This window comes from Nomascus leucogenys, chromosome 7b (genome assembly GCF_006542625.1).
Source record: "Nomascus leucogenys isolate Asia chromosome 7b, Asia_NLE_v1, whole genome shotgun sequence".
Taxonomy (NCBI): Eukaryota; Metazoa; Chordata; class Mammalia; order Primates; family Hylobatidae; genus Nomascus; species Nomascus leucogenys.
Genome location: NC_044387.1, coordinates 93,755,515 through 93,770,831, shown reverse-complemented (window position 1 = coordinate 93,770,831; position 15,317 = coordinate 93,755,515). Strand labels below are relative to the sequence as shown.

General features: G+C 38.0%; 1 protein-coding gene across 1 annotated transcript; it reads left to right on the top strand.

Annotated features, from left to right (window-relative positions):
* The first annotated feature begins 908 nt into the window (after positions 1-908).
* On the top strand, positions 909-13,791 carry SCRG1 (stimulator of chondrogenesis 1). The gene is made up of 3 exons (XM_003257981.4): positions 909-1,334; positions 10,551-10,806; positions 13,559-13,791. Exons 2-3 carry the CDS (start codon positions 10,565-10,567, stop codon positions 13,611-13,613), a joined length of 297 nt encoding a protein of 98 aa, XP_003258029.1. The 5' UTR covers positions 909-1,334; positions 10,551-10,564; the 3' UTR covers positions 13,614-13,791.
* Positions 13,792-15,317: the final 1,526 nt, after the last annotated feature.

Sequence of the window (15,317 nt, the reverse complement as noted above, 5' to 3'; positions counted from 1 at the left end):
CTCCTCCTCCAGACAAAACTTTTGTATTCTTTTTCCTAGATGAATAACAGCTCTTCCTTTTATATCCTTTTTCTAGATGATTAACAGTACCATCGTCCAAAGGCCCAAGCCTTTGGAAGTTAATAAAGTTTCTTATCTCTATGCTAAACATAAACACTTAATTGGTCATCAGGTCTTTTCAGTTTTCCTTCCTATCTTCTCTTCCGGACTACAGCAAAAGCTGGTATTCTCTGTCTTTAGTCTCCTTTCCTCCTGGGAAACCATCCTTCTTTCACACTGCAGTCAGGCTTTTCATCCTTTTTAATATGTTTTCATCATCTTTCCATTCATCTTCAGGATAAAAACCATTTTTTTAGCATGGCATATGAGGTAATTCATCAATTTGCTGCTTCTTATCTCTCAAATTTCATCTACTACCATCTTTGGTTTTAGCCAAATGAAACTACCTATAATCTCCGAAGTTGTCACCCTCTCTTTCACCTTCGTGCCTTTGTAATTCAACCTGGAATGCCCTTTCCTCAATTGTCTGTCTAGATAATTCCAACTCCATTACAATATAATATCTCTAATTCCCAAAACACTACTCCTAATCGAATTTTTTAAAAACCTGAAAGACAGTTAACAGATGCTAGAATTCCAGTATAGTTTGCTGAAAACAGAATAAAATTTCTTTCATGCCTTTATTTCTAAGACACAGAATACATTTCTTTTTTAGTCATCATTTTAGCTTTCCATTGACTAGTAATGACTCTTTGGGTGAGAAATGGAAGGGGTGGAAGGTGAATTGGAACATATCTTCTACCAAAATTTTGTAAGAGATCTAGATGACTAGGAAAACTGTGAAAGGGGAAGAGGTGCACAGCTAGCTATTCCCCACTTTCCTCTTCTCTCTCTCTCTCTCTCACTCACACACACACACACACACACACACACTTTTCTTAAGGGAAAAATCACTCTGTGTTCTTTTAAAATCCCTCAGGTTTTATGTTTTATTGCTACCAGAGTCTGCCTCCCCGAGGTTCTTGTATAGACTAGTTATTTCCCTCTGTAAAGAAGCTGTTCAGTTCGTTCTTGCCTGGTTTGGAACGAACTGAACACTTCCAAAGGAGGCAGTTCTTGCAGCCTCGTCTCCTTCCACTCCCCCCTTCCCCGCAGTCCTGGCTGGAGCAGCGAGTCTGTCGATCCCAGGCCAGAGACAAGGCAGACAAAGGTTCATTTGTAAAGAAGCTCCTTCCAGCACCTCCTCTCTTCTCTTTTTGCCCAAACTCACCCAGTGAGTGTGAGCATTTAAGAAGCATCCTCTGCCAAGAAGACCAAAAGGAAAGAAGAAAAAGGTATGTAATTTTTTCTCTATAAAAAACATCTTATGTCAGTTGTTCTACTCCAAACTACTACTGTAAAATATGATGAAAAATATGATGCTTCCTAGTAGAAAGGCAAATAATCAGATTAAAAGAGAACAGAAAATGTATATTTTCTTTGAAAAATATGATGCTTCCTAGTAGAAAGGCAAATAATCAGATTAAAAGAGAACAGAAAATGTATATTTCTTCACTAGGAAAGTCATTTCATTATAGGTTTAAAAAGCGGCAGATTCTTCACTGTCATTTATTTAATGCCTAAATTCGCTCTGAATGTTGTCCCACACAACAGGACTTATCCCAGTCCTCAGAACTATGTGAGGATGATAAAGTATACAAGATTGTTTTAAATGGAGCAGCTATATTAGCTACACTACATGAAGTTAGCTGCAACATCTAAGAAAGAAAATGTTTTTTGCTTTTAAAAATCCTGATTCCTGAAAAGAAACTGGTACAAATGTGTGATACAAAGAGGGAATTCATTGAATTCATAACACAACAGTGTCTGTACTGCTAATATAAAGAGAACACTTTTCCCTCTGAAACTTAGAAAAATTCCTCTTTAAAATTCCTTAACTTAGTTACACGGGCTATGAAAAGCTCTCCCAAATGCTGGTCCTTTTCTCCAGTGATGATGATTTACTGTGTCCAGGAAAAGAAGGAGAATGATGCAAGACTGAATATTAATATCATCTTCTGGCATGCTCTACGAGCCTGATCACTTTTAGGGAGGATGTGGATTTTGTTTTTCTATGGATGAAGGTATCTTAGATATTTAAGATTATATGTCTGTTTTAAGGATCTTTAAGCAGCTTATTCACTTTTTAATACTGCTTCTGTTCTTTAACACATACTTTGGGAAATTTCACTTCGGGACTCAGTCATTCAAACCAAAACATCTTCTAAAGGCTCAGTCATTCTAACAAAAACGTCTTCTAAGGCAGTTAATAAGAAAAAAAGAGAACTTTAAAAAAACAGTGATTTTCATCCTCCAAGAGAGATGAATGGAAAACATCACAGACTGGGCAGCAATTTTAATCTCTCCCAACTATAATTTTGATATTTCAAATGTCAAGTTCTGGGCTGGAGTTTTCATTTGCTTTTGCAGCTTTGCTTCTCTCTTGCTGCTTTTTTGAAAGCAATCCTAAAATGGACTGTCTTTTCTGTCTAATTCATCAACTCTGTTTCATGCCACTGCTCTTAATACCAGTTCCCAGAACTGACATCAGCCGCATGTATAAGCATTTGCACCATAAATGTCTGAACACTTAAACTGCATGGTCCTGTTAGTTTTGGCAATTAAATGGGATAATTTTTCTTTTTAAGTCTCCATTTAACTCCAGCCATTCAAAAGCTTGCTTGTGCTAGATGCCCTCAGACAGAATCAAAATTTGCAATTCCCTACCAAAGGATGGTAGCAATGATTTATTGTTTAGTTGGAAATGCCTTGCTCATAATCCTGTATCCTCTGCAATGATCTATTAAAACTTACAACACTATTAGGATATAAATGCTATCATACAACATTTGGAACAATGTTAATTACATAAAATCGAATTAAAAAAATGGATAACTACCTAAGCTTCTCTTGCTCACTCCTTCTAATTTTTAGTATGTAACTTTGTTTTCTTTTGTAATTTGGGTGTACTCCAGGAGGGATTTTAAGTAAATGTACCTCAACTAAAAAAGAAAAAAAAAAAAGACCAATTTTTTTCAAATTGGCCAAATCATTTCACTCTTGTTGGCACTTGAACATATATGGTTTTGATGGATTGCCAAGGATTAAGTTTGGTATCCTTTAATGAAAACAACAATCAATGTATCCCAGGAACACACTGGGTCAGAAATTTTTCCATTTGCTAAATAATAGTTAAAGCTATTTATCTGTACTTAAGGAAGAAGAGAAGTCTGCATTTAAGACATATAATTTATTTTATTTTATTTATTTTATTTTATTTTATTTTATTTTATTATTTTTTTGAGACGGAGTCTGGCTCCATCACGCAGGCTGGAGTGCAGTGGTGCAATCTCGGCTCACTGCAACCTCTGCCTCCGCGGTTCAAGTGATTCTCCTGCCTCAGCCTCCTGAGTAGCTGGGACTACAGGCACATGAAACCACTCCCAGCTAATTTTTGTATTTTTAGTAGAGATGGGGTTTCACCATGTTGGCCAAGATGGTCTCAATCTCGACCTCGTGATCTGCCCGCCTTGGCCTCCCAAAGTGCTGGGATTACAGGTGTGAGCCACTGTGCTGGGCCAAAACATGTAATTTATTATGTGTACACACACACTCACACACACACACACACACACACACACACAACTACCAGTAGGTACTTGCTAGGTGTGGAACTTTCCATTGTAGTATGTGACTTAGACTGAGGCAAAAAAATGATTTTATGCTCTGGCATGGACACAGAAGAGGTATGTGGTATGGCAATTTACTTACTTATTTTTCCAGCAATGTATTTGTTCATTTCACTGAAGGAAATTTTTTGAACACTTACTGTGAGCTCAGCATTGAAGCAGGCACTCTGCTTCAATACAAAAGAAGTAGAAGTTACAGTCCTTGCTGCCTTGATGCTGGCATCTCCTCTTCCAGTCCTCTGAATATTGAATTGCCCTGGGCCTCAGCCCTTTGCCTCATCTCTTATGGGTCTACCCTTGCTGCCCTGCCAGACCCATAGCTATAGATACTATCAATAAATATCCTGATTACTCTCAAATTTGTATTTTCACCCCTGATCTTTAGACTCACATTCAACTGCCTACTCAACATCTTCACTTGGATATCGAACAGGCATCTCAAACCTAACTTGTCTAAAAACTCACTCCTGGATTCCCCCCAAAATTGGCTCCTTCCAATTCTTCCTCAGTTCAACAAATGGCAACATCATTCAAGCCAAAAGCCCAAGAGTCATCCTTGATTCTTTCCCTCTTGCCTCATATCTCCCATGAGTTCTCACCAAAAGCCTCTTTTCTTCTATTTCCAATCTTGTCCCACCACAATACATCTTCACAGACCAGCCAGGGATTTTTTAAAAAGGCATAAATCAGATCATGCTACTGTTCTGTCAAAATCTTCCAATGGCTTCTTAGTATACTCAATAAAATCTAAACTCTTTATCATATCTTCTAGGCCCTTTATGATTGTTCCCAATCTTCCTTCTTGGCTATAGGTAAATTCATATAATAACCAATTCACTAAATAGTTAATCAGCTCTCTGAATTTTCCACTCCCCATATCCAATTGTAGTTATATTCTCCAAATGGTTAACCAGCTTATAAAAATGCTGACAATGACAAGGCATTATTTGCTCAAATTCACAGTTCTTGTAGGACAGATTATATATAAGTGCTTTGGGAACATAGAGCAAGGGAGCTATGAGAGTAGTATTGTCTGAAATCAGGGAAGGATTAGAAGATATGGGTGTGAGGTTTGTCCTTTATGGATGCTTTGGTCAGAAATTAATATCAAGGGAAGGGGTGAGAAGGAATAACAAGGCAGAGACACATACATAGGATTAAAGAGATGACTGGCTTGACTGCCTGGCTAGCTGAACAGGAATAAATGATTGGCGTGGAGACAAAATGAAAGGAAGGCCTTAGGTTAGCCCAAGAAGTCCACATATTCTTTTAGACAACATAAAACCTCTACAGGCTCTCGCCTAGAATAAAAAATGTGTTTTTGGAAAATCATTCATTTTCAAGTATGGGCCAAGCATTGTATTAGCCACTGGTGTATGGTAGTGAACAAAATAAATTGCTGTCATGGAGCCTTTGGTCTAATGAGAATGACAGACATAAAATGAGTAAATTCACAAATATATCATTTAAATTGTGATAAATATCATTAAGGAAAAGAAAAGGGCACTATGAACGAACAAGTTTGAAACTACCTTAGATTGAAAGGCCATTGAAGGAATGACATTTAAACTGAGACCTAAAAGTTAAAAAACCAGCCAAAAAAAGAACATTCCTGATAGAGAGAGCAACATTTAGAAAGACCATAATAGAAGAAAAAGATTTCTTTTTAATTATAAGGAAATACTCTATACATCTTTATTGTTGAATGCAAACAAAAAAGCATAAGAAAATATGAAACTCACTGATAAAGATAAGTGTATATACAAATACTGACTACTATATTACTAAAATGGTGGTGGTTGAATTCCATTTGATTCTAGCATAAAAGTTAAAAGACAAAAGTATTAAAATAACTATAATTTAAAATATGTTTATGGATACACAATATAAATAGATGTAAATTGTGACATCAAATAACATAGTGTGGTGAGAGATAATTAAAAGTGTAGAGTTTTTGTATGTGATTGAAGTTAAGTTGTTATTACCTCAAAACAGACTTATAATTATATATATATTTTTTGAGACAGAGTCTCTCTCTGTCACCCAGGCTGGGGTGCAGTGGCACCAATCTCGGCTCACAACCTCTGCCTCCTGGGTTCGAGTGATTCTCCTGCCTCAGCCTCCCAAGTAGCTGGGACTACAGGTGCTCGCCACCACGCCCGGCTAATTTTTTGTATCTTTAGTAGAGACAGGGTTTCACCATGTTAGCCAGGATGGTCTCGATCTCCTGACCTCGTGATCTGCCTGCCTCGGCCTCCCAAAGTCCTGGGATTATAGGCGTGAGCCACTGCACCCGGCCAATTATAAAATATTTTATGTAAGCCTCATGGTAACCACAATGGAAATACCTATAGCAGTTTACACAAAAGAGAAAGGAATCAAAGCATATCAGGAAAAAGAAAAGAAGAAGAAGAAGAAAACAACCAACAAAACACAAAGGAAGACAAGGCAGGGGGAAAAAGCACCAAAGAACTAACCACAAGACACCTAGAAACAATAAGCTAAATGGCAATAGTAAATTCTTCCCTATCAATAATAACTTTACATGTAAATGGATTAAACTCTCCAATCAAAAGACTTAGGGTAGCTGAAAGAAAAGAAAACAATATATAACTATATGACTTCTACAAGTGACTTACTTAACATTTAAGGACACATACAAGCTGAAAGTAAAGAAATGAAAAAAGATACTCCATGCATATGGTAACTAAAAGAAAGCAGAGTGGACTATTTCATATCTAACAAAATAGACTATAAGTAGAAAACTGTCACAAAAGACAAAGAAGAAAATATAATGATGAAAGGGTCAACCCACCAGGAAGCTATAACAATTATAAATATATACGCACTCGGCCGGGCGCGGTGGCTCAAGCCTGTAATCCCAGCACTTTGGGAGGCCGAGGCGGGCGGATCACGAGGTCAGGAGATCGAGACCATCCTGGCTAACACGGTGAAATCCCGTCTCTACTAAAAATACAAAAAATTAGCCGGGCGTGTTGGCGGGCGCCTGTAGTCCCAGCTACTCGGGAGGCTGAGGCAGGAGAATGGCGTGAACCCGAGAGGCGGAGCTTGCAGTGAGCCGAGATCGCGCCACTGTACTCCAGCCTGGGGGACAGAGCAAGAGTCTGTCTCAAAAAAAAAAAAATAAATAAATAAATAAATAAATAAATAAATATATACGCACTCAACATCAGAGCACATAAATATATAAAACAAATATTGACAGAACTAAAATGAGAAATAGACAGCAACACAATAATAGTAGGAAACTGCAATACTCCACTTTTAGTAATGGTTAGAATAGCCAGACAGAAAATCAACAAGGAAAGAGTGGACTTCAACACCAGTATAGACCAAATGGACCTAACAGACATATATAGAACATTCAGTTAAATAGCAGAAGAATATACATTCTTCTCAAGTACATACAGAAAATTCTCCATGGTAGATCACATATTAGGTCACTTAAACCATGATCTACAAAAAGCCCACTGGAAGATATCATTTATATATGCTGGATTGTGACACACTGTAACACTGCAATGTCTTGCTCCATTAAATCTGAAAATATATAAAACGAAGTAGATCTCATTTTAGTCTTTTCTTTCAGTAGTGTTTGGAGGTAGGAATTAAGCTGGATATTGACAATTCTAAGGAAATATATAGCCAAAGCCAAAAATGGCCAACTCAAATTAGAATTTGAGACAAAGAAACTCTGAAACTCTTCTTTCAGTAATGTTTGGAGGTAGGAATTAAGTTGGATATTGACAATTCTAAGGAAATATGTAGCCAAAGCCAAAAATGGCCAACTCAAATTAGAATTTGAGACAAAGACATCATCACTGGCCATCAGAGAAATGCAAATCAAAACCACAGTGAGATACCATCTCACACCAGTTAGAATGGCCATCATTAAAAAAACAGGAAACAACAGGTGCTGGAGAGGATGTGGAGAAATAGGAACACTTTTACACTGTTGGTGGGACTGTAAACTAGTTCAACCATTGTGGAAGTCAGTGTGGCGATTCCTCAGGGATCTAGAACTAGAAATACCATTTGACCCAGCCATCCCATTACTGGGTATATACCCAAAGGACTATAAATCATGCTGCTATAAAGACACATGCACATGTATGTTTATTGCGGCACTATTCACAATGGCAATGAGTTGGAACCAACCCAAATGTCCAACAACGATAGACTGGATTAAGAAAATGTGGCACATATACCCCATGGAATACTATGCAGCCATAAAAAATGATGAGTTCGTGTCCTTTGTAGGGACATGGATGAAACTGGAAAACATCATTCTCAGTAAACTATCGCAAGGACAAAAAACCAAACACCGCATGTTCTCACTCATAGGTGGGAATTGAACAATGAGAACTCATAGACACAGGAAGGGGAACATCACATTCCAGGGACTGTTGTGGGGCTGGGGGAGGGGGGAGGGACAGCATTAGGAGATATACCTAATGCTAAATGATGAGTTAATGGGTGCAGGAAATCAACATGGCACATGGATACATATGTAACAAACCTGCACATTGTGCACATGTACCCTAAAACCTAAAGTATAATAAAAAAAAAAAAAAAAGAAGAAAAACATTAAAAAAAAAAAAAAAGAATTTGAGACAAAGAAACTCTGAAACTCTTAGGAGTATGAAGAAATACTTTGTTTCTAACCTAAAGGAAAAAAAAAGCAATGAATGTATTTATTTAAAAATCCATTATCTTATCTAAAATGATTTACCTTTAAAATATACCTAATCACTAAAAACTTCATACCAAAAATGTTTATTCCACAATATTGCCTTCTTTCTTTTTTTTTTTTTTTTGAGACAGAGTCTCGCTCTGTCATGCAGGGTGGAGTGCAGTGGCTTGATCTCCGCTCACTGCAACCTCTGTCTCCCAGGTTCAAGCCATTGTCATGCCTCAGCCTCCCAAGTAGCTGGGATTACAGGCGCACGCCACCATGCCTGGCTAATTTTTGTATTTTTAGTAGAGACAGGGTTTCGCCACGTTGGGCAGGCTGGTTTCAAACTCCTGACCTTAGGTGATCTGCCGGGTTTGGCCTCCCAAAGTGCTGGGATTACAGGTGTGAGCCACCACGTCTGGCTATTCCACAATATTGTTTTCTTTCCAAATACGATGTCTTCCATGTTTTCCCTCTTTCCAAGGAAGGAAACATACTTTGGCACCTGTTAATGAGATAAAATCTGGATGGCTCTGGATTCTAATTCTGGTTCCTCCACTATTTTGCTATTCTTCCTTTACTATGGTAGTCTCTATTTTCTTCACATCTAATACAGAAACCAGAGAAGTCTAATTAGATAGATATTTAATATTCTATAGTTCTCTGCAAATCCTGTACTTGAAAAATTATCTCCTGGAAGAGAAATTAGAATTGTTGGTATGACTTCAGGGTTCAAACTAGGATTGGTGGGTGGAAGCTACAGGAAAGTATTTTACAATAAGGGAAATGTTAGAACTGTATCAATGGGATATGTTGACTTAGTTAATAATGAGTTTCCTATCATGGTAGGAATTCATGGAAGGCTAGATGATTATAAGGCAGGAATTCAAGCCTTTGTTTTCAACTGCAGCTAAAAGGAAGTAGTCTATGTGGGATAAAAATCCAAGCATTACTAAAAATTTGCAACAATAATGGGTACTAAACTACTTCTGGAAGTTAAAAAACAATCAAACTATAAACATATCTGTACACTATCATCTGTCACTATCAACATAAATGGGTTTTTTGTTTCTGTCAGGATGGGACCCAGGTTCTTTGACAATGCTGTTAGGATGTAAGATAATGTGAGGCAAAGAACCACTGTATTCAATATGTTATTTGTTCTAGAAATTTGCCTGAATTTATACCACCTTAAAAAACAGTTGTTCTCTACTGAATGTTCAAAATATATATGGCTTTGGGTACTTCTTAAATGCAGATTCCAGCTCTCACCAACACCTCCTCCCTGCCTACAGCATGTGCATGACTGTGTGTGTGTATGTGTGTATCAAGGTCTCACTCTGCCACCCCCAGTAGAGCAGTGGCACAATCATGGTTCACCGCAGCCTCAAACTCCTGGGCTCAAGTGATCCTGAGTAGCTGGGACTACAGGCACATGCCAGCATGCCTGGCTAATTTTTTAATTTTTTGTAGATACAGGGTCTTACTATGTTGCTTAGACTGGTCTCAAACTTCTGGGTTCAAGCAATCCTTGTACATAGGCCTCCCATGCTGAGATTACAGGCATGAGCCACTGTGCCTGGCCCAGAAGCCTGCGCATTTGATTTTTAACAAATATTCCAAATGGTTTTTTATCATTGATGGTCATAAAACTACACTTTGAGAAACACAAACAGGATTGTAGAAAAGCCCAACTCTCATTCTTTCTATCCAAAAGTTTATAAGCATGCTACAGAACTTCATTCAGATGAATTCTATCTTTAAAAAACAAACATTGATAGGCCGGGCACGGTGGCTCATGCTTGTAATCCCAGCACTTTGGGAGGCCGAGGCGGGCGGATCACGAGGTCAGGAGATCGAGACCACGGTGAAACCCCGTCTCTACTAAAAATACAAAAAATTAGCCGGGCGTGGTGGCGGGCGCCTGTAGTCCCAGCTACTCGGAGAGGCTGAGGCAGGAGAATGGCGTGAACCCGGGAGGCGGAGCTTGCAGTGAGCCGAGATCGCGCCACTGCACTCCAGCCTGGGCGACAGAGCGAGACTCCGTCTCAAAAAAACAAAACAAAACAAAACAAACAAACAAAAAAAACAAACATTGACACATTTTGGTCTTTCTTCTATTTCAGGGCGAAAAGCCAAAATGAAATTGATGGTACTTGTTTTCACCATTGGGCTAACTTTGCTGCTAGGAGTTGGAGCCATGCCTGCAAATCGCCTCTCTTGCTACAGAAAGATACTAAAAGATCACAACTGTCACAACCTTCCGGAAGGAGTAGCTGACCTGACACAGATTGATGTCAATGTCCAGGATCATTTCTGGGATGGGAAGGGATGTGAGATGATGTGTTACTGCAACTTCAGCGAATTGCTCTGCTGCCCAAAGTAAGGAAATGGTATCACAAAGTATTGCCTGGAAATGTATGCAGAACAACTTTTAGCTACATCTTCATAATAGGTTTGCTGAAATTAATAACCCTTTTAGTAAAATCCTGTTCAAATCCCAGCTCTTTTCTAGAATAATCACTATTGTGTAAAGAACTAAGTATTTTCATTTAAATGAAAGTTCAAATGGAATTTAGCTGAGTTTAATAAAAGTAAATGAAATCCAGAAAATAATACTTCAATCTATTAAATTCTAAACTCCCCATCTGATTTTTACCCCCCCAAAAATAAAAATCTACCAGTAGCAGAAGTCAATCTCAAGGTTGAAATCTTAAACCAACTTGAAAACCAGTAAAAGGTTTTAGATAAAAGATCCCAGTGAGGCTGGGCCCGGTGGCTCACCCCTGTAATCCCAGCACTTTAGGAGGCTGAGTTGGGCAGATCACCCGAGGTCAGGAGTTCGAGACCAGCCTGGCCAACATGGTGAAACCCCATTTCTCCTAAAAATAAAAAATTAGCTGGGCGTGGTGGCACGTGCCTGTAATCCCAGCTACTCAGGAAGCTGAGGCAGGAGAATTGCTTGAACCTGAGAGGCTGAGGTTGCAGTGAGCCGAGATTGCACCATTGCACTCCAGCCTGGGCGACAAGAGTGAAACTCCATCTCAAAAAAAAACAAAAACAAAAAAAACAAACAACAACAACAACAAAAAACTCAGTGAATGGATCAAGTAATTAACTGAACAGAAAAGTTTAGTAATGGTCAAAAATAAATTTCTAGTTCTATGTATAAGTTAACCAGAAATGAACTAGATAGAAGTTCAAGACAATTTATGTACCATTGTTTTCTACTTATATTTTAAGTTTAAATATTTATTGATTTATCTACTATCGTTTTGTACTTAAAATACAAGTATACATGGTGAAACTGTGTCTCTACAAAAATACAAAAAAAATTAGCCAGGCATGGTGGCACATGCCTGTAATCCCAGCTACTTGGGAGGCTGAGACAGGAGAATCACTTGAACCCAGGAGGAGGAGGTTGCAGTGAGCCTATATCGTGCCATTGCACTCCAGCCTGGGCGACAAAGCAAGACTTAATGTCAAAAAAAAAAAAAAAAGGTATAAAATGATGGTAGATAAATTAATAAATATTTTTAGTTCTTGATTTTAAAATAATCTCCCCCTGGTTATTGATGAATCTTTCAAATCCCATGGTCTTGGATATTTCATATCGAAATTAGCTTTTTCAAACTACTTTCAACAGATGTCATCATATTTTCATCCTTCTAAGAAATCTGTGAAATATAAAAGGTAGATATAACCATCTTACCAAGGAAAGGTACAGAGTTGAAATGACCAGTACTCTCCCACATAACTAGCTAATATCAACACTGGGATTAGAACCCACGTGTTCTGATTCAGAACAGATTTTTCATCTACCAAGCTAGCTGGTTCTCAAAGTGTGGTTCCCAGAACAGCAGCTTCAGCATCACCTGAGTTTTTAAAATTGCATATCCATCCTTGGACTCCACCCCAGACCTACTGAATCAGAAACTCTGGAGGTAGGACCCAGCAATTATGGTTTTTTGTTTGTTTGTTTGTTTGAGACGGAATCTTGCTCTGTCGCCCAGGCTGGAGTGCAGTGGCATGATCTCGGCTCACTGCAAGCTCTTCCTCCCGGGTTCATGCCATTCTCCTCCCTCAGCCTCACGAGTAGCTGGGACTACAGGCACCTGCCACCACGCCCGGCTAATTTTGTTTTTTTTGTATTTTTTTAGTAGAGATGGGGTTTCACCGTGTTGGTCAGGATGGTCTTGATATCCTGACTTCATGATCCGCCTGCCTTGGCCTCCCAAAGTGGTGGGATTACAGGCGTGAGCCACCGTGCCTGGCCGGGACCCAGGAATTATGTTTTAACAAAACTGCCAGGTGATTCTAATGCATAGTAAAGTTTAAGAATCACTGTACTAAACAATGATGCCAAGAACTTGAGTTAATTAATCTCATGAAGTGACAATTTTTCCTGTACTACATAAATGAAATGCCAACTAATATTAAAATGCCATGTTTGCTTTTTTTATATTACTTGAAAACAGTTTACTGAAATGGACTTACATTTATATTATGATATAATTTTGTGATTATCTGTGTTAACGGATGAGAACAGCAGTGTGGATAAACTTGATTTTGGGAAAATCAAAGAGAAATACTGCTAAGTATATTTCTAATAAGCCATAATTATAATATCACCTTGCATTTGTATATAATTTTGTATTATTCCATGCATATTTATAATTACTTTATGTGATCTTTTCAACCAGGGGAAGTTGAGTAGCTTTGTAACATTTCTCCTTTCCCCATAAAACCTAGAAATTTATTTAATAAACAAGAAATGTTGAATCTTCTATTTCCTAACTGCAGATTTAAACTTCATGGCCTATCCTCATATAAGAGACATGAAATTGTATACATGACCATAAAGTTTTGAAATTACCTAATATTTCTTTTTCTTCATAGATAAATGATAGCATGATATCAATGGCAAATGCGGGGAAGGCAGACAAATCGATTACCTTTTTGGTCTTTGTTGCTTCTGTGGCAAGTCCTCCCACTCATCTCTTTACATTTTAGTCACCTAAAAAGAATAGTCATAACTGAAATCCTGGAAATCACTGTCTGTTTTTAATCTAGAAAAGACTAACTAATATCTTAGCCTTAAGGTTAATTTAATTGATGCTCTACTTTCTTTCAGAGACATCTTCTTTGGACCAAAGATCTCTTTCGTGATTCCTTGCAACAATCAATGAGAATCTTCATGTATTCTGGAGAACACCATCCCTGATTTCCACAAACTGCACTACATCAGTATAACTGCATTTCTAGTTTCTATATAGTGCAATAAAGCATAGATTCTATAAATTCTTACTTGTCTAAGACAAGTAAATCTGTGTTAAACAAGTAGTAATAAAAGTTAATTCAATCTAATTTTTCTCTGTGGACATTGTTGGCATTGGTTAAAAATTTTGCCTAGAAAATGTAATCTATGAGGTGTTCATTATACTCAGTTAAAGAGTTCTGTCCCCCAGATGAAGAGCCATAGGCATGGCTCAAGGATTGAAAATACTTTCAGTCCTTAGTTGACAGTTATTAACCATATATTGAAAGAACCAGGTATAAGTTGAGATTATTGGAAGGGAGCTAGAAATTTTCTAGTAAGGAGGAAAAAGAGACCAGCCTGGGCAACATAGTGAGATCCTGTCTTTACAAAAAAATTTAAAAATTAGCTGAGCATGGCGGCATGCACCTGTAGTCCCAGCTATTGGGGAGGCTGAGGTGGGAGGATCACTCAAGCCCAGAAATTCAAGGCTGCAGTGAGCTAAGATGATGCCACTGAACTCCACCATCGAACCACAGAGCGAGACTCTGTCTCAAACAAACAAAAACCAAGAACTTTAAACACATTTCATTTTACTCTCTCAAAAAACAACAACAAAAGCCTTCAAGGCAAATATTCTCAGCCCCATTTTTCAGCTGCTAACTCAAGTTTAAGATATTTGCTAAAAATCAAGGCAGATTTTCAGAAGAGTTCCAATTCCAAAGCCCATATGCCACACACAGATGTATCCTTAAAACCATGATACATTTCCTAAAGTATCCATTTTTCTTAAGAATAACAAAACACACATTAAAAGAAACATAATGGATGAGAATTTAAAAGTCTCATACATTTTAAAAGTAAATAAAACAGGCAATTTCAAAGGTATTTTCTGATTGTTAGAGGAGACAGCTTTGGATTATGCCCCATATCTTAAGAGGTATGTGACTCATATTGCCATCAGAGGTAATGTCAGAAAGTCTTTCATGTTATAAAAATGTATTCAAAGCCTGCTAAGTGCCAGCCATTATTAAGATCTAGGGATACAGTAATGAATAAAATGGACTTATCCTCTTGGAACTTGTGCTCTAACAAAGGTGTGATTGTTATAAACAAATAATTATTTATAAATGTGAAGCCTGCTACAGAGAAGCATAGGGTGCTATACAAAGTATTGTGGGGAAACGTTTGAGAAACACCATACCACACAGGCAATCTGGGAGATATCATTTTATGAATAAAAGTGACATTATTTCATTAAAATATATCCTTGGAGGTCCCTGATCTGTTTCTGAAGACCACACCCAGAACAGCATCTGGTATCTAATCTGTGTTTAGTAAGTGTTACTGGGCTGGAAGACCACACCCAGAACAGTGTCTGGTAGCTAATCTGTGTAAATAAGTGTTACTGGACTGGACCAAACAATTTTGAGGTAGTCACAATTCAGTGTCTTAAAGTGTATATGAACACGGCTGGGTGTGGTGGCTCACGCCTGTAATCCCAGCACTTTGGGAGGCCGAGGCGGGCTTATCACGAGGTCAGGAGATAAAGACCATCCTGGCTAATACGGTGAAACCTCGTCTCTAGTAAAAATACAAAAAAAAAAAAAAAATTAGCTGGGCGTGGTGGCGGGTG